General features: G+C 35.5%; 3 protein-coding genes and 2 non-coding genes across 5 annotated transcripts in view; 1 reads left to right on the top strand and 4 right to left on the bottom strand.

The window, feature by feature from the left end:
• The window catches only part of LOC137491165 (uncharacterized), a 514,718-nt gene that overhangs the window by 351,285 nt on the left and 143,397 nt on the right, over nt 1-20,036 (top strand). The window lies entirely within an intron of this gene.
• LOC141381647 (uncharacterized) overlaps nt 1-20,036 on the bottom strand; it is a 751,802-nt gene that overhangs the window by 18,104 nt on the left and 713,662 nt on the right. The gene's annotated exons all lie outside the window — the stretch shown is intronic.
• Nucleotides 1,984-2,056, bottom strand: trnav-uac (transfer RNA valine (anticodon UAC)). The gene has a single exon. It is a non-coding gene; the product is annotated as a tRNA-Val (tRNA).
• Nucleotides 2,163-2,235, bottom strand: trnav-aac (transfer RNA valine (anticodon AAC)). The gene has a single exon. It is a non-coding gene; the product is annotated as a tRNA-Val (tRNA).
• LOC147845012 (uncharacterized) lies at nt 7,533-19,827 on the bottom strand. Its single transcript, XM_087249601.2, has 3 exons — nt 19,772-19,827; nt 19,313-19,472; nt 7,533-11,675 (listed from the first exon to the last, which is right to left on the bottom strand). The coding sequence occupies exons 2-3, from the start codon at nt 19,395-19,397 to the stop codon at nt 11,275-11,277; spliced, it is 486 nt and encodes a 161-aa protein (XP_087105727.1). The 5' UTR covers nt 19,398-19,472; nt 19,772-19,827; the 3' UTR covers nt 7,533-11,274.

Below are 20,036 nucleotides of genomic sequence, written 5' to 3' on the forward strand. Positions count from 1 at the left end.
CCTCCGTACTTCAGATTTCACTCCTTTAATTGTCATTCCATTGTCTATTAAAATTTCGGTGTCATCTTAAGTCTCCATTGTTACTTCATACTCCCTTGTTTGTTTGGGTCTCACCGCCAGAATTCTTCCTTCTCCAATCAGCTCTGTGACTGCTTTGATTATATCAAACCTTCTTGCATCTTTTACATTTTCTACTTCTACAGTTACTGTTGCTTCCTTTGTGCACACTCTTCTTTGTATCTCTTGCTTATCCTTACCTTTTTCACCTCTTCGTTGGCCGGGCTCTTCATTTTATTTATCTCTTTGTCTGCTGTCAAGTCCATTTTTTTTTTATCTCTTCGTCTATTATCCAGCCCATTTTCTTTATCCTTTCGTGCAAGTCCCTCCATTTCCGTGTCGTTGCCGGGGAATCTGTCCATGATTAAAAATAAAAAACACAACATAACCACCCTTCAGTCAGCAAAATGCTGCTGTTAGGTGGTTTTTAAAGACAAAAATAAAACAAACAAACAAACCACTCAAGGTCAATAAACAAAAAGGTAGACAAGCAAAATGGGGAGAGCCTTTCTCTCCTCACTGCTGCCAACTCACTTCCTGTTTGCTCTATAGCGCCCTCAGGGTGGTGTGGTCGTAAGCAATGACAGCTGTCAAGTGTTGGCTATTGAAACTAGGCACAGCCCCAGGAGCCGAGCACAGCTTAGCTGCCTGCTGCGCCAATGAGGTGGACAGCTGGAGCTGGGCAAGCTGTGAAACACCAGATTCCATGTCACGGTAGTGCGGTGTGGCTCCCAGGAGACAGCTCCTGCCAAACTTGCATGTCAGGATGGCCGAGCGGTCTTAGGCGCTGCGTTCAGGTCGCAGTCTCCCCTGGAGCTGTGGGTTCGAATCCCACTTCTGACAAACCGAGCCTGTGACGATGCGCTCTGGCTGAAGTCTTTAACTCCCTGCCACCATGTCCGAATGATACAGTAACACTGACAAAGCGCCGCATCACGCAGGCTTTAATGCAAGTGCACCGAAAGGGGATCAAAAGAATTGTCCTGGGATGGTGTTGATTTTTAAGGTTTGCAGGGCATTTTTTCGTCAAATCCTCGTGCAACGTCAAGTCATGACATTTGACAGATCCACGACCTTGTATCGTGCATCATCCAGTGAGCAGAGAGCCAATTGAGAATGCGCGTAAAAGCAAATCTGAATGTTTCCGCCCAGTTGCTAACAGGAGACCCTCCGCTTGTAAAGCCATCGTGATAACCACAGGAGCCTCCGGTTAGGGTGAGAGCACTGTCTTGTGGTGCCATCGCAGAGAGACTGAAAGTCACTTTCCACAATGTTTTCATTCAATGTTCTACGCTGGTGGAATCACTTTGCCATTCCCACTCGGATTACGGATACACTGGTCTCCTTCAAACGACAGCTAACACCCATCTCTTCAGAGTACACCCGAACCCCGGTGAATATCCCTCTCTCTAAAGAAAACGACACTCCTACTCCAGCACTAAATTCCCTGAGCACAAACAAATTACTTGGAATATATAGCCCTTTTTCGTATGCATTGCCTCGTCTTGTTGAATCGCTAAATACCTCCACTATTGTATGTCGCTTTGAACAAAAATGTCCACTAATTGTATGCTTCGGCCCAGTTTCGAACAGGAGACCTTTAGCGTGTAATGCAAACATGATAAACACTACACTACGGAAACCAATAGGCCAGTGGTGCTTTAAGTATTTGTAGTCTTTTTTTATAGAGCTGTCTTGTACGGTCCGCATCGTGGAGGGCCAGCAAACGCACTGGCCACCTGCTCATGCATAACACAAAGCTAAAAGAAATCAGATTCTACGCAAGTTTGCGACACCGCGAGGGGAGGTAAACACTGAGTTGAATTCAAACTTCTAGCCTCACAACGCTCTGCAGAAAGAATGTTTTCAGTGAACGTCAGTACTCAACAGAAGCCTGATTTGACAATTGTCGTAAAAGACAGAGGTTGTTTCCACCCAGTTTCGAACTGGGGACCTTTCGCGTGTAAGGCAAACGTGATAACCACTACACTATGGAAACCTTCAGAAGTACAACTAGCAGATAACCCTTTTTGATTGGGTGCCTGTTGACGATCATTGCTGTTGAGGCAGTGGATGCTATTATTTTCTTGCCAAAAGAAGAGCACTGTTTCTGCTCGGTTTCGAACCGAGGACCTTTCGCGTGTTAGGCGAACGTGATGACCACTACACTACAGAAACCCCACAAGCGCTTTCTCCAGCGAAGTTAGGCGTGCAAGGATAAAACAAGGTGTACGCGTTTGTCATTCAAGCGGACAAAGCCAACTCAGCGTGACAAGCTCCCTGCAGGTATTAGGGCCAATTTACAATCCGGGCCCAACACAGCTGTACAGGTCCTAGCGAAATGTCCCCTTTCGTCACATTTGAAGCACCTGAATTCTGGGCATTCCTTCATCACATGGTCTGAGCTCATGCGTAGTCGACAGGTTTTTACCTGATTGGTGTGCATGACTCTAAAGTGCTGTGCCCCTTCAGCCGTCTCGATTTTGGTACTGTATGGTAGGGAGACCGTCTCTTCTGGAAATCTGTTTTTTACAAACCTTGTTCCATCTTCTATGCTTGTGCCAGGATACAATCTTCTCTTAATGGTAACACTTTATTTTGATGGTCCCCCTTTAGATAGTCTGTTGACCATAAGTTACTTTTCAAGTTCTTATCTGTTTACTCTCATCTGGGTAGTATCTGTAGATTGTCTTTTAAATGTTCTTAGGCAATCATTACAATTTTTACAACACGTAAACATTTATTAAACTTTTAGTAAGTTGTGTTACCAAAATAAGTTCTAGATGGTCAACAATCTATCAGTAGATATGTAACAAATCTTCAACAGATGTTCAACAGAGTATTAGTAGATATGCAACAAATCCTAAACATTTATTAAACTTTTGATAAGTTACATGCTACCAAATTAGGTTGTAGTGTATTACAGTGTATTAGTAGATATGCAACAAATCTTAAACAAGTTTTCAGAAAATTTACCATCAAGATTTTTTTGTTGTCATTGTCTGCATGTAGTTGTTAATCAGTTTATCAATAGACTTAGTAAACATTCAGATGCCTATAAGAAGCAACACAACATAATTTAAAATGAACTTTAAACAAATATAAAGTTAGGGTTAGGTAAAAATTTCAGGCATGCATTTGCAAAAGTCTTCAACCAACTATTCGTTACATTTAACCCAACTTTCAGTAGACAGTTAGTTTACTTTAAGTTACATTTATCTGCTCATCTGTTGTCACACTAGGCCCATCAATATGAAGTGAAAAATTAAGAAATGCTGGTGAATGACTGTAAGGAGCCAACATCACAGACAGCATGGTTACTATTCTGTAAATGTTCAGCAGATAGTCAACAGACAGGTAGTAGCAACACTGATGCAAATATTTGAAAACAGACACAACAGCACCACACATACAAGAACATAAAAATAAATACCAGAGTCATTAGTTCATCCAACTGCTTTTAATGTATTGCTGTCAAAAAACAAAATAAACAGCCCAGATAATTAAGCTGAGGAAAACATTTACTTCAGGACAACTAAAAACAATTGTTACATTTGAAGAGTTCAGATGCAAAACCTTTAATTGCCATATAACATTTATTCATTCATTTTTTTCAGCTTAGTCCCTTTATTAATTAGGGGTAGCCAAAGCAGAATGAACTACCAACATATTCAGCATATGTTTTATGCAGCAGATGCCCTTCCAGCTGCAACCCATCACTGGAAAACAACCATATATACTCATTCACACACTCATACACTACATACAAATTAGCCTACCCAATTCCCCTGTACCACATGTTTTTGGACTTGTCAGGGAAACCAGAGCACCCAGAGGAAACCCACACAAACATCGGGAGATGATCAGCACAGAAACACCAACTGACCCAGCCGAGGCTCAAACTAGTGACCTCCTTGCTGTGAGGCAAACATGCTACCCACTGCACCACCATGCAGCCACCATATACATTTTTTTTAAATGAATATTTTTTTAAGTCTCAGTTCTGCAATTAAACTTTTTTTGTGGCAAATATTTTTTTCATTATCTTTCAAACAGTAGGCTGAAAAAAAAACTAATTTTAGAAAAACAATTCAAATGGCGGGCAATGTGGTGCCGCAGAGGGTAGAAGGTTCACCTCACAGTAAGAAGGTCGTTGGTTCGAGCCTCAGCTAGGTCAGGTGGGATTTCTGTGTGGAGTTTGCATGTTCTCCCTGTGTTCGCGTGGGTGTCCTCTGGGTGCTCCGGTTCCCTCCACAAGTCCAAAGACATGTGGTACAGGTAAATTGAGTAGGCTCAAATATGTGTGTGCTTGGATGTTTCCCAGTGATGCATTGCAGCTGGAAGGGCATCTGCTGTGTAAAACATGGATGTTGCTGGATAAGCTGGTGGTTCATTCCATTGTGGCAACCCCAGATTAATAAAGTGACTAAGCTGAAAAGAAAATTAATTAATTTAGTCGGAATTTTAAAAATTTTCATCCGATGTCAATATTTTTTTTTCCTTTGGCATTACAGTTGAAGTCAGAATTATTAGCCCCCCTGTATTATTAGCGCCCCTGTTTATTTTTTCCCCCCAATTTCTGTGTAATGGAGGGGAGATTGTTTCAGCACATTTCCAAGCATAATAGTTTTAAAAACCCATTTCTAATAACTTATTTATTTTATCTTTGCCATAATGACAGTAAATAATATTTTACTTGATACTCTTCAAGATACTTCTATACAGCTTAAAGTGACATTTAAAGGCTTAACTAAGTTAATAGGGTGAACTAGGCAGGTTAGGGTAATTAGGCAAGTTATTGTATAATGATGGTTTGTTCTGAAGACTATCGAACAAATAGCTTAAAGAGGCTAATAATTTTGTCCCAAAAATGGCTTTAAAAATTTTTTAACCTGCTTTTATTCTTGCCATAATAAAACAAATAATACTTTCTCCAGAAGAAAAAATATTATCAGACATGCTGTGAAAATTTCCTTGCTCTGTTAAACATCATTTGGGAAATATTTAAAAAAGGGAAAAAAAATCAAAAGGGGGCTAATAATTCTGACTTCAACTGTATAAGCTAAGCTTATTGTGCTGTAGGTTTTTGCTTCTACATTTTAGCAACAGTAAACAGGAGCATTATTGAACAAAGAAACATACAATAAATATGGCCTTAACAATAAGTGAGATAGCAAATCTACTCTAATCACTTATTCAGATAAAAAGACAAAAGTGAACTCTTCCTTTTCATTGATACAACCTTTATGCAAAAGTCTCCAAAAATGAGCTCTTAACCCTTTTCAGCGAACTCTGTTAATTTTCCTGGTGTGAAGCTGATTCTGTTAAATTGGTCCCTGTTAGCAAAGTACAGCTCTGCAATTGCAGCGAGCTGGGCCACTGCATTTTGAGAGACACCTTCTCTCTGAAACGCTCTGGTCATGGTTGCTCCACGTCTTGTCAGCTTCAAAAGCCTTTTGTAGCATGTATGACATCACAAACATTATTAGCTAAAAAACTATTTAAAACAATTAATACCTTCATGACCAAATAATAATAATGCAACCACCTATCGAAAGCCTAATGAGCACATAAAATTATATAAATAAGTATCATAAGTATCATTATATATGTGTGTATAACACATATGTGTATAACACATATGTGTGTGTGTGTGTGTGAGTGAAAGACAGCATGTAGTAGTGTGTGTAAGAGAGAGAGCCAGTACATGTTTATGAGAGAGCATGTAGAAGTGTGTGTGTGAGAGAGAGGGCTTATATTTGTAAGTGAGAGCATGTACATGTGTCTGTGAGATGTCTATGTGTTTGTGTTGGCAACATTGTATCATTTCCAATTATGCTAAAAAAGTCATTCTGATTGAATTGAGATAGAATGTAGGTGTGTGTGAGAGAGCATGTACAAGAGTGAGTGTGTTAGTGAGAGTGTGTACAAGTGTGTGTGTGTGAGTGAGACTAGTTAGTTAGTGTTGTGCTGAAATTTGATATGTCCAGAAAACTTGTCAGACTAAACAGTTATTTACTTTTTGGTTTTATTTATTTAATAAATGTATATGGTATTTAAGCAAAGTTTTAGGGGAACTGGATATAATTATAAAGAATAATATTTTTTTACATAATATAATCATTTTTATTTTTAAATTTTATTTTAAATAATAATAGGCCTACACACACACACACACACACACACACACACACACACACACAGTCTAAAAATTGATTATTAAGCATGTAATATACACCCAGTCTAAAGCATGTAGTTTCCAGAAGCACTCAAACTGCTCAAGGCTGGGCTAATGCTGAGGTTTCATCTTTGGGTAGAGACTCAATAATATCCATCTGCACAGTGTGACATCACATTCGACCGGCGCGCGCGTGTGTGGCTTTTTTTCTGTGTTAGTGGGTGAGGCCGCAGTTTTCAAATCTCCCGGGTTTGCGCACGCAACTATTTGTGTTTCGTAGATACGTCATCACAAAACACCTAATGATCCGTTATCAAGACGACTCATTTGAAGCACTATGAGTCGACTCTTTTATAGATGAATCAACAGTTTTAAACACTGTACACTTACAGATTTAAGCCTCAGCTGGATATTTCACTTCACTTAGAGCTGTGTTACACACTACATGGAAGGGCATTTTCAAAAAACCATAATATGGGCTCTTTAACAAAATAAATACACTATTTAAATAAAATGCGCAATAAAATAGAAATCAACAAGTGAAATAGAAGAAACTGTAGAACTATTATGGTTATAAACTATATAAATACACACACATGTGAGGGTCCATCTATTAGTCCCATGACGGAGCTAACAGCATGGGTGAAGGTTAAATGCGTGTAAACCTTTTAGCACATGTGAAAATAAATATTTTTGTTTGTTATAATTTATTTTAATTTGTTTCTAGCTCTGAATTTTAATCTGACTCCAATTTATAATAATTTTAGATTTAGATTCATCTAATTCAAGCTGATTACCTTATAGGTCGTGATTAGGTCTAATTTAGATTGATTAACCCAATAAATCCTTATATTTAATTAATGCTTCATCGTTTACTTAAAGTCGCTTAGAGTCAGTATGCTGGCCAGTTTCATCTGCACACGGACATATCTTCGCCAGTTCCGATTCTTAGCAGATATGCTAATTTCCTTTAAGTAATAATAGGCCGCCTCATGCTTGCTTATACATAAAGAAAGTTTGATTTAGCTTAGTCAGAGAATATAACTGAAAGCTAATTTCCTTTAAGTAATAATAGGCCGCCCCATGCTTGCTCATACTTAAAGAAAGTTTGATTTAGCCCCTAGATTATATCATACCCCTAGATTATATCATCAGTGATTGTCAGAAATCAACAGGTCTCTAATGCTGTGCCCATGCTCCATCCATTGAGCCTGAATGGATGACTAATCCTGGTTGTAGGCTGCGGAAACATCAGCATAAACAATCTACTAGATTTAAATGATTTCAGGAGATATTAGAGTTAAACAAGAATTTGACATTTATTTGTCAGGAAATGATTTTCCCTTCCAGTTCACATAATTAAACAAAATAAGCCAATCAAGATTGTACAACATCAATTACTCAAAGATACATTGAAGAGTTAAAGAGGAATACCTGACCATGTAGAAACACATTGCAGCATACAAGTCCTGATGCAGAGCTCAGAGATTCACAACCTGCAATGGGGTATCCTGTCTACAGGATCCCACGGACAATTCTGCACCCTTTGCCTAAATACTCAAATCATCATAAATTCAAGACAATAAAAGCTTCACTAAGACTCTTGCCTGGTCATGAGTTGATGCGAAGACCATTTTGCCTGGAGTGGAGCATCTGGCAAAGATCTTTTCAAAGTCAAAACCCAAATTAACTGATATAAAGGAGATTGTAAAATATTACAGTGAAATTAAGACCACTTTACCAATCACATAGAGACATTTAAAATCACACCAAACATGAATATAAAGCCACGAGATACACCATATTAAGAATTTAAACATTCTGTGTGGAATGTGAGTGAGCTGCTCTGGTGGAGAAGGTAAAGTCCAGGGCAAAGAGGGGGGCTCAGGATGCATGATCGAGACAACCTGAACAACTGGTTTTCTAGCTGATCTTCTTCTCACATTGGAAAGTTTATTGTTTTAGTGCCTTACTATTCTCACGGTCTTGTCTCGTGTGGAGTTCCATAACAGTTTGCAGATTTTAATATTATGGAGAGATATAGCCATCCTTACAATATTATGTGCATATCTGATCTTAAACTGTAGTTCCACTGTACACTGCAACGAGAACCTCAGTCAATAATATTTATGTAAAACTGAATTTTTGTTGCATCATATGATCATATTTTAAACTTTTTATAAAATCATCAAACAATGTGTACCTAAAAAGCATTTTCTAAAAAATTAAAAAAGTTCTGTCCTATGGTCACTAAGTTATTGTTACTTTTTTTCTACTGGATATGTGGTTTATATCTAGTATATATATAAATATATTGATTTGTCTATTTGCTGGCTTGCTATCAGAAAACAAACACTAAGCTAGGCGATAGATTAATTAAATTCTACAATTACAAGTGATTTGTAATTTGTTCATTTATACCCCATTTTTTGTTTAATAATGTTTTTCTATGCAGACTTTATGTATTGGTCTAATATTTGTATAAAGATAGTTTGCATTTGCATTTACTCATTTAGCATCTTTTATCCTGCGACAACAACTAATGACAAAAGAAGAAACAGACTCAGCCTACCAAAGGTTCAAAGCTTGTGTTTTTAAATGCTAACAAACCTTAAGCCAAGTCCAACAAGTAAAGCCACACAGTGTTGTTTTAAAGCTTATTTAATTTACATTTTTTTAAAAATGCACTGTTCTATTCTCAAGCCAAGTTGTTAAGCTCATTAGGCTCTGTGGCTTTTGTTTTTTATTTATAATATCTTTCACTTAAATTGCTGTTTCATAAAAACATCTACTGGGAAGAGTTGCCATATTTGATATGAAGCTTTTATGGCACAAACATGTAATTTAATTTAAAGCTTACTACTTTTTATTTATTAAAAAGCCTAGCTTGATGTGCATTATCGTTTTTCTTTTGATTATTGTAGTGTTGTGATTGTAATCTGATTTGTTATAAAAACTTTTCTGGTATAATAACAATAATAATAAAACAATAAACAACAATTAAACAGTGTTTAAGTGTCTAATCCCTGCAGCATCAAATGTTACAAAACTATTCACAAAGACTATTTGATTTATTAAATAACTCATCTCTTATGCTTTCTTTCACGTTATGTGAAAAGAATGAATGACTCGGATGAACTAAAAGATTAATTAATTCGCTCATGCGCACGTTGTGTAGTGCGAGACAAGGTCAGTTCATTTTTCGAGTCCTCTATTGAGTCGAGTCCACATGAAAGACTGAAGCCTCGCCAATCATATGCATTTAGAGCCAGAAAAAGAATTGATCTGTTCACCTCTCAAGTCCTCAAGTTTGAGTCATTCTGTCACGTAATGAACGAACGACTCAAGAACCAGGGCCCGGTTTTTCAAAAGGTTTAATCCGGATAAAATTGATCTGGATTTAATAATCCTGTTTTTGCAATCCGTGATCACGTAATCCAGCTTACTTTTTGAGCCAGTTTTTCAAAGCAACATTGGATTGGATCATTCTGATCCAGATAGGAACTTTTCAGGATCACTAAATCTGGATTACCAGTGCTCAATCACAATGTAGATGGATAGATAGGCCTATGTAAAGAGCAACAAGTAGAATAGCCAGTGTGGGGTAAATATCTTTATTTTTATTTGAAATGAAAACTAAGAAAATTTTATAAATAATAAAATAATTATAATAATAAATAATAAAAGCAAGAAAAACATGTGATGAATATGTGATGAATATATATATCAATTAATAACAGAATAAAATGTATTGTTTTTGGTAAATTTTGACAGCTGTTGGGGGATTATTTTATGAGGCCAAACTCTTTCTATTTTGCTGTAGGCCTATACTGAAAGGCTGAATACGTTAAAGCCTATAATCACTATAGCCTGACAGATGAACAAATAAAATTAAAACCTTATGAATAAATAGTATATCTCGTAAAATACTGCATGATCCAAAAATAGTTTTATTTAATAAATATTTTAAGTTTTCATTACATTTTTGGCATGAAATCCACGCTAAATCCACCCTTCTGAAGGGGATCAGTTTAATCCAGGTTTTTTGTATCAAAGTGATCCAAATCCTACAAAAAAGGTCTGAAAAACCCAAACTAAAAGTTTGATCCAGATCAAAACCAAGATTTGATTACGTGATCTAATCTGATTATGTAATTCATTTTTTCTTTTGAAAAACCCATTTTCAAGATTTGATCCAATCCCTTATCCAAAATCATAGTGGATTACTTTTGAAAAACAGGGCCCAGAAGATAAAAGGTTCGACGGCCCAGAAGACTGGTGAACTAAAAAAGGTGAACTAATTATCATATCTCCTATCGGCTCAGACTTGTGTACTTTGGTTAAGACTATATGTGACTGTCAGTGTATGAACCACTGACATTTGAAGACATGAAGAGGTGAGCTGAGTGAACAGACAACAATACCTGTAGACAAAAGAGCAGGTAAACATTGAATTATTTTCTTCTTCTTATATTCTATTTATGACTTGTTTGTTGGGTGATCAACCTTTTGGGCTAGTTGTAAATGTGTTTGAAAGCAATTCGTAACATTTTAATAATATTTTGTCAAATTTTACCAAATGAGCGAAATGACTCGAAAAAGATTTGTTCATCTTCATGAACGAGACTCAAAGATCTAAGTCAGTAAAATGATCTGAACTTCCTATCACTATTGAGTATGCGAAATTCTGTTGTACGCCGCTGCGAAAAGGGGCGGGATTAAACAAGATGATTAGACATGAATGGTTTCTCTCCAGTGTGGATCCTCATGTGTCGATGAAGGTTTGATATGTGGTTGAAACTCTTCCCACACTGAGTGCATGTGAATGGTTTCTCCCCAGTGTGGTTCCTCATGTGTTTATAAAGGTTTGATGAGCAGTTAAAACTCTTTCCACACTGAACACATGTGAATGGTTTCTCTCCAGTATGTATCCTTATATGTTGATAAAGGTCTGATGAGCGGTTAAAACTTTTCCCACACTGAGTGCATGTGAATGGTTTCTCTCCAGTGTGGATCATCATGTGTTCATTAAGGGATGATTATTGGCTGTAACTCTTCCCACACTGAGTGCATGTGAATGGTTTCTGTCCAGTGTGGATCCTCATGTGTAGATTAAGGTATGATGAGTGGTTGAAACTCTTCCCACACTGAGTGCATGTGAATGGTTTCTGTCCAGTGTGGATCCTCATGTGTAGATTAAGGTATGATGAGTGGTTGAAACTCTTCCCACACTGAGTGCATGTGAATGGTTTCTCTCCAGTGTGGATCCTCATGTGTAGATTAAGGTTTGCTTTTTGGCTGAAACTCTTCCCACACTGAGTGCAGATGCAACGGTTCTTGTCTCTCCTTTTCAAAATACCATCAGTTTGTAAATGAGTTTTTTCCTCAATTTTGACATGATGTTCCTCCTCTTTACTCCCCTCATTTTCTTTAATTAAGTCTGAAATAAATTTAAAAAAAAGTTTTCATTAAGTCTTAAAAACTCTCATTAAAAGCTGAGAAGTGAAAAGACACTGGAAACATTGGCTACACACACTGTAATTTTGATGCAAATTAAATGTAAAATAAATCAGATCATATTGTGTTTGGTCCATTAACGTGTACACATTTAAGCACATTCAATTCAATTCGTCTTTATTTATCTAGTACTTTTACAATTTAAATTGTTTCAAAGCCGCTTAACATAGAAGTTATAGTTTATGGACTATGCACAAACTCTGCTGACATGGTTCCGGTAGAATATCAGTCAGGTTCTTTACGTCCGCATTGCGCGTTGTATAGCAAAATCTAATTTTGCGGCGAAACCTAAACGCATCAGAGGATGGCAAAGAAGAGAGATTTACTCTTAAATTGATGAGGATCTAGTGCCAGTGAATATCCAGCATCTGGAACACCATTATTGTTCAGTTCCAGATCCCACAATAGTTGATTAATACACCAGATCAGTCTGACAATCTCCGTGAAGAGGTGGAATGACTATAAGTAGACTGTTTTGATGCTGCTTTTAGTGCTGTTATAAGGTTCTAAAGGTACAATTAAAAAAATTATGTACTAGAATTTACTTCATTTAGAATGTAATAGTCAAATAACAGTCTGAAACAAATGTGTCAAGCGCAAGTATTTATATGCAAAACCTAATCAGAATACAATTAAAAGCATTGAAAAAGTCTTAAATTTAAACAAGAGTCTTAAATTTAAACAAGAGGGGAGGGGGGAGAGGGGGTCAGGTAGAGGTATTAGAGAAAAAAAAAAAAAAAAAAAAAATATATATATATATATATATATATATATATATATATATATATATATATATATATATAGAATCTAATTTAAAATAAACAAATCAATTGGAGAAAAGAAAGAAAAAAAAAGAAAAAAAAAACTTTAACTATTAATTAACTTGTATTAATACCTTTCCACATTATAATTTGGTCTTTATATGCTTCTTTGCTTTCCCTTTCATTCTATTCGTTCTCCTTTTCTGTCTCTCTCAATGTTATATATTCAATTTATTAGTATTATTTATCATATTATTTTTCCTTTTTATTATTATTATTTATTATTATTATGCATATTATTATTATTATTATTATCATTACATATTTTTTATACCAGTTCTTCCCCTGACTAGTCCAACAACAGATAAAAACAATAAAAAAATAAAAAATAAAACAAATAAAAAAAGAGAGAGGAGGAAGAAGAGGAAATGGGAAGAAAAAAAAAAAAAAAACATTCAGACTACATTCAGAGGGAGAAGTGTGACGTGGGCATGGCAGCCTGGGCATTGCACTGGACTGATCCATGCTACACGTCACATTTTTTTTTAATGCATCACAAAGCAACTGACAAACACTTTATACCACAATGCTCCCCATACAACTTCCACCTTCTCAAGTTATTGTTAAAACTGGTGTTGTTTTTTGTTTTTATTATTATTATTATTATTATTATTACCAGCATGAGTATATTATAGTTACAGTGTTAATAATCCATCATACATCTTATTAATATTACTATTTCCTGTGGGTTTGTATAATTCGTAATTGTCATTTAATAGTAATGTTTTTTTTATTATCATTATTATTCTCATTGTTTTATTTGCTGAACTTTATTTTTTCGACTCTTTTTGTTTCTTTCCTTCTATTCCTTGCGTTCTTTTTCTGTTTTTTTATTTTTATTTTTTCCTTTCCCTCTCTTCTCTTCTACTTACTACTACTATTATTATTATTATTATTATTATTATTATTACTTGTCCTCTCCCTGATTTCCCAACCTCCCCTCCCCTTTCCCCTGCCACTTTTATCATTAATGGTATTACTTTTACTTTTGTTATCATTAATATTATCACTGTTCTGACCTGTCCTCCTGTTATCTTTTCATTATCATTAATATTAGTATCAATACGATTATCATTATTAAGGTTGCAGTAATTGTTGTTGTTGTTGTAGTAGTAGTAGTAGTAGTAGTTGTAGCAGTAGTCATCGTAGTAGTATCGATTGTAATTGTATTTTGAAGTAGTAGTTCCTGTAGTAGTTGATGTCGTTGGTATAGTGGTAGCAGAAGTAGTAAAGGTGTCGTTGTAGCAGTAGTAGTAGTCGTTGTTGTAGTAGTAGTAGTCATTGTAGTAGTATCGATTGTAATTGTGATTATTGAAGTATTAGTTCCTGTAGTAGTTGATGTCGTTGGTATAGTGGTAGCAGAAGTAGTAAAAGTGTCGTTGTAGCAGTAGTAATCGTTGTTGGTGTAATAGTACCAGTAGTAGATGTCGGTGATGTAGATGTTGTAGTAGCAGTGATTGCGGTAGTAGTAGTAGTAGTAGACGTTGTATTAGTTGTAGCAGACGCTGTAGTATCAGTAATGGTAGTCATTGTTGTGGTAGTATCAGCAGTAGTAGACATTATAGTAGTAATAGTTGTGGTTGTGATTGTAGTAGCAGCAATAGTAGTTAATAATTATATAGTAATATAAGTAACTTTCTGCAGTAGTAGTAGTTAGGGTAGTACTTGTGATTTATTATCATTGTCATTTATTATTACTGTTGTCCTTTCTTTCTTTTTACTGTCATTATTTCTGTTATACATTACTAAGCATAGTTTTTACTCCCTAACTCTGACTGCTTTCTTTTGTATCTGTTTTACTTATATCTGCGAGACTAGATTCATTTATTGGCTAACATTGTTCCTAATGTATGTAATCTGACCTTCCACCAAGTTACCTTTACATGGACACACACACACACACACACACACACACACACACACACACACACACACACACACACACACACACCTAACAGTACCTGACTATATTGTTTTTTTTTTCTTTGTTTTTATTGTTGTTTTGTTATGTTTTTTTGTTGATGTTTTTTGTATTTGTATGATCCCAATTTATGTACCTTTTTGCATATTCTAATAAAAAATAAAAAAAAGTCTTAAATTTGATAATCTTAATCTAAGGCTTTAATAGCCTTGAATTATTATATAAAGTCTTGGATTTCATTACAGAGGTCTTAGTTTATTTATTTATTTTACCATTCTAAGATTAAGTTCATACATTAATTGTTTTAAAACATTTATTTCGTAATACTTTAATATGAGGAATAAAACACTACTTATTGTCAAAACTCATTCCTAGGAACTTTACCTTTTTCACAACTTGTATAGTTTCTCTATCTAAAAAAGCTCCTGATCTAAATGCATAGATCTTTATTTATACATATTTAAATTTGTCTCTTGATTGTATACATATTTTTCCCTTTATAACAAATACATAAATAATATACATATAAACTACGAAATATATTATTCCCATTAACATTTACAATATTATTAATTTTAATACTAAATAGTGTTACTGATAGTATACTTTCTTGGGGCACTCCTGATTCTCATATATGCTATATATGCTCATATATTCAGATAATATAGTTTTCATACGCACACGAAAAACTCTATTGAATAAAAAAAATCTGCAATAAAATTAGGCAAATTTCCTCAAACACCCATCTTGTGTAAATCTTTTAAAATACCATACCTCCTGGTAGTGTCAAAGGCCTTTTCCGGATAAAAAAAAAAAAAAAAAAAACTGCTTATATGTGTTCTTTTTTAATAAAACCATCTCGTACAAAAGATTCTAATCGTATAAGATGGCAAAGAGTACTTTTCCCTCTTCTAAACCCACACTGATATTTATTAATCTTCTGTTTTTTTTTTTTAAATCCACACCAATCGATCATTAATCATTTGTTCCATTGTTTTGCAAATGCAACTGGTAAGTGCTGTTGGACGATAATTATTTAAATGATCTTTTCCTGGTTTAGGTATTGGTATAATAATAGCTTCTTTCTAAAAGGCTGGTATTTCTCCTAATTTGCAGATATTGTTAACCCGACAAGATGCAGAAATGCCATCTAAAAAGATGACCTGCTGTTTGTCCAGTCAGGGACAGTGACAACATAAATATACAAATAAAAATGTTAAGCCGGGGTTTGCGAATGTGAAACGTTTGTTAATGAACACCAGGTATAGCATGAGCAGTGTGGAACGAGATTACAGATAACACAGGATTCTGTTTATCCAGTGTTAGAATGACGCGGAGTTAATAATTTCAAGAGTTAAAAGCTCTCGAATACTCAGCCTCAGCTCTCAGAATAAACAGAGCACAATGACAAACAGTGACATACATAAATTGTCAATCATATCATAGCAGTGACCTGATCTTATATGCTATTGTTTTAGAACTTACAATTATTGGAGAAATGACCAGGAATAATAAACAATAGAAAACAGTAAAACTCAAGGGCGAACTGGCCATAGGGAGACATAAGGACATTTCCCAATGGTCTGACTGTCATCTGACCTGCTGCCACCGTGATTCTGGCCCGCTCCGCCCCCACTTATCATAAACATTGCGCTTAACTCCCCATACTTAATTTAGTAATAGGAAATTAATCCTTAACAAAGTATGAAAGTATAATTATTAAGCACATTATAAATGTCGTTGTAAGTCAGGAATACAGCATATGTAGCTGCAGTTATAAACTGTTTAATAACGCTTATTAATTTAGAGTTAATGCTAAACAGATAATGAATTCACTATTAGCTAATGCATAATAAATGGTTTATAGTGTGTTGTTATTATAAAGTGTTACCGAATTATCTGTTGTCTTAGACCCGACTCATGGGCGAGAATTAATTCTATGAAGTTTTACCTCCCTGACTCTTTATCCCTCCTTTCTGCTTTATAGCCATGCTTAGTGAAAGTAACACCATTGTCATATTACATAAACTTTGTGTGACAGGGTGCAGGAGGTAAGTGATGGTGATTGATACCTTCAATGACCAATCAGTGCAGAGTACGCGCCTATTTATTGCTGAGGGATGTAGCCTGTCATGAGGCATGTTCTGAATTTCACTTCCTGTGTGGGTGTGCGTGTGTGCTGGCAATGGCTTCCAGCCGGCCTGGTGTATGTGTGTTTCCATCAGTGTTTGGACGGATTGGACGACTGACTGCCCCACTGTCAGTTTGTGCGGTTGAAGACTTTTTATATCAATCGGCGAATTTGGTATAAGAGCACCTCATTCATGGATTCTCCTTCTCGTACGGATCATAAATGTGCCCACATTTGTCGCTGCTGTTAAAGAACATTCATGCTACAATCCAGAAGCATTTAATTCTATCTTCTGAGTGATGCTACTGTCTGAGTACTGACCGAGCTCTGTCAAGACCTCTTTTATTGTATTTTAAAGAAAATAGAAGGTTCAGTTGCGTTGGCAGACCTGGGGCCGTCAACATTGAACAAACTGTCATCAATGTGATGAAATTGTGTCCATGTTCAATTGCAACAAAGTGTATTCTGTGAATCCTCCTTTCCTGTGACTGTATAGTTCATTAATCCATTTCAAGAGCCCTCATTATTACTCTGTATTGAGTTCTGAGTGACTGATTTGTGTCTGTGCTTTGTGTAAAATTAACCTGTGTGAGAGGAGCCCTTTTCCCATTAGTAGCTCTTGGTATTTTCTTTCAGTTTTTTTGCAGGAGCTGGGGGCCCACGGGTGAAGGAACCTTTTTGGTGGTTGTGCTGCTATGCCAGTGTGTGCTGTGGGACACTTCTGATGCACCAGGGTGGGTGGCTGGAGTGTGCTGTGGTGTAAAAGTGTATGGTGTATTTCACTGGTGATCACTCCTGTGGGTAGCCCAAGTCCTGTGTGACCTTTAAATATTTGTCCTGGGTTTGAATCCCAGGTGGCGTAGTCGGTATAAAAATTTAAACTGAGATAAGGCGTTGGGTTTGGGTGGTTCGAAGGGAGCTAACCCTTTAGCAAGCTTAACTATCGCGCTGTGTGCCAACACCTCTGCACAAAATGCTGTTAATTTGGTTTTATGGCGCATGAACGGCGCTTATTTTATCAGCGTGCATGCTAACAACCGGGATTCACACAAGAGCATGAGCAAGGTGCGCGGGAATGTTTTTCTGTATGCATGCATCAGATTGCATTTACAAACTTTGTTTCAGTTGCACATTGAGAATAACAAACTCGCACGTGTAAAAGATGCTAAATGTAAATGGACCCTAATGTCTTTAATCTGGGATTGCCAATAATCGTATCTCAATGCTTTTACTAGAGGACATTTTTTTTGCCACCCGCAGGAAAATCCCACCCTGGGCGATCGCCCACATTGGCCATGCCTAAATCCACCACTGGCAATGCTAAACGTTATTGTTCCACTATTATTTGTTTGTTTTGTCTCACCTCATCCCACAACATCAATATAGTTTAGAATATTGTACAATGTTTTATAATGATCAATTATTTTAGTGTCAATTTCATTCAGCATGTTTAAAATTGGGCCATCCACATTTTCTAACATACTTTAAACCAGGGTTCCAGCAGGTTTCACCAAATTAAATTTAAGACTTTTAATGACCATTCTGAAAGAACTTTTAGTCTCATAAAGGGCTAAGAACTTTTCAAATGGCCCAGATTTTGTATTTGTCCTATGAAAAAAATATTATAATAAAACATTATTATATTATTTTGGATATTTCTTAGCAAAAGATTTTAAATGTTGTTTAAAAAAGCAAGCTTTACTGGTATCCACACACTTTTTATCCAAAATAAACTTTCTCTAAAATAAAAAAATGACCAAATGTTTAAAAAACTATAATAAACTAAATTTATGCACAATAATCTGTCCAGGTCGATGTCCTCAGCAGTAAATACATGGAGCACGTCTAAACCAGTGTTATTGTAAAGAAAATAATTAAACCATTATGATAAATAGAGTTAAAATGACCCTTTTCAATAAAAAAGTTTAATGTTTTATTGAGATGGATTGTTGGTAATTATATGGGTTTTGGCCAGATTGGGTAACAAAATATGAACAAACGAAAATAAAGACTTGTTAAAAAAAGGTTTAAGATCTACAACACAATATTTTAGTAAATTTAGGACTTTTGAAGACCTAAAAGTTTGATTTAGGAATGTACGACATTTTAGGACCCCACGGATACCCTGTTTAAACACAATAGCCTTGGTAATTAGTTATAATAATATTGATGTAATTCTAACTCAGATACTATCTGTGAGAACTAGTAACAACTACTAGGAACAAGTTTAAACCCATAAAGAAGTTGATTAAAAAAGGGTAATTGTGACCAACGTGACATATGCAAATGGAAAGTACTAAGCCAACACTATCATTGTAATAGCAGATATCTTCTATGAGAATACTGTAGGTCAAATATTGTCAGCTCAGTTAAACTTTTTTTTAATTTATTGTTTTTATTTATTTATATATAGTGCCAGTGCGCAGGGTACAGTCTGAGAACAAGAAAAGAAGGTTAAAAAGGTAGAGAAAATAGGAGACTAATAATACATAAAATAATGACAAAAGACATGAGAACAAGTAAGAAAGAAACTCATACCTGTCTTATAATGAGTGTTTATGTGCATTTAGGAGAACTAGGCAGCACACTCAGGGCTGCAAGATGGATTTAATTTAGTATTCTTATTATTAAAATATATCTGAATGAGGATCAAATGACTGAGTTGGTCTTTAAGAATGAAAACTAACCTGTTTGTTCCTGCAGATCTTCCTGTTTGACTGTGAATGTTTCTTCAATCTTCACATCTTCACTCTCCTCTTTAATAAACGCCATCTTTATAACAGTGTGGATATGAGTTGCTTCAGCATGAATTTTTTTCTGTGTTTGGACACTTTATCCTGTTTAAAACTAATAAAACAATAAACAGAAACAAAATAACTTCTCTTTAACACTTGCTTCAATGGTTTCTTTATATGAGAATAATTAACAAAACGTTTCTTTACAACACTTAACTTATTACACACTTTCCTGTTACTTTATTCAAACAATAGCCATTAGTTACTGAGAATAAAATAGTACTACGTTGTATAAAGGGTTAAAATAATATTTCCAACAGCAGTAACATAATAAAGCATCGTATAAAAAACTTAAAACTTTAGAATTTTAACTTTATATCAGTTTATATCTGTAAACGTTTTCAAACAAACCTTTCTCCAGTTGAATCACAGCAACGAAGCGGCGCTGCCTGATGACGTCACGCGCCACGGCAAAATAAAAGTCTTTTTTGTTTAACTTTTTTGCCACGATCTGTTGCAGTCATGACCTACTGATACATTTCTCCCATGATTTTCACTTTACACTATATCTGCTCTCTCTCACAAAAATCTTAAATTTAAATATTTTCTTAACTTTTTAATCCACTTTATAATGATTTGTATGTCTACAACACATCACTTCCTATTAATATCTGTG

The sequence above is a fragment of the Danio rerio genome, chromosome 4, assembly GCF_052040795.2.
Source record: "Danio rerio strain M-AB ecotype USA chromosome 4, GRCz13ab, whole genome shotgun sequence".
Classification (NCBI taxonomy): Eukaryota; Metazoa; Chordata; class Actinopteri; order Cypriniformes; family Danionidae; genus Danio; species Danio rerio.

Excerpts from the sequence above, each read along its gene's own strand:
- LOC147845012 (XM_087249601.2), bottom strand. The coding sequence starts at position 19,397 with ATGGCGTTTATTAAAGAGGAGAGTGAAGATGTGAAGATTGAAGAAACA. Across the intron at positions 11,676-19,312 it reads AGATCTGCAGGAACAAACAG|ACTTAATTAAAGAAAATGAG; the intron begins GTTAGTTTTCAT and ends AATTTATTTCAG.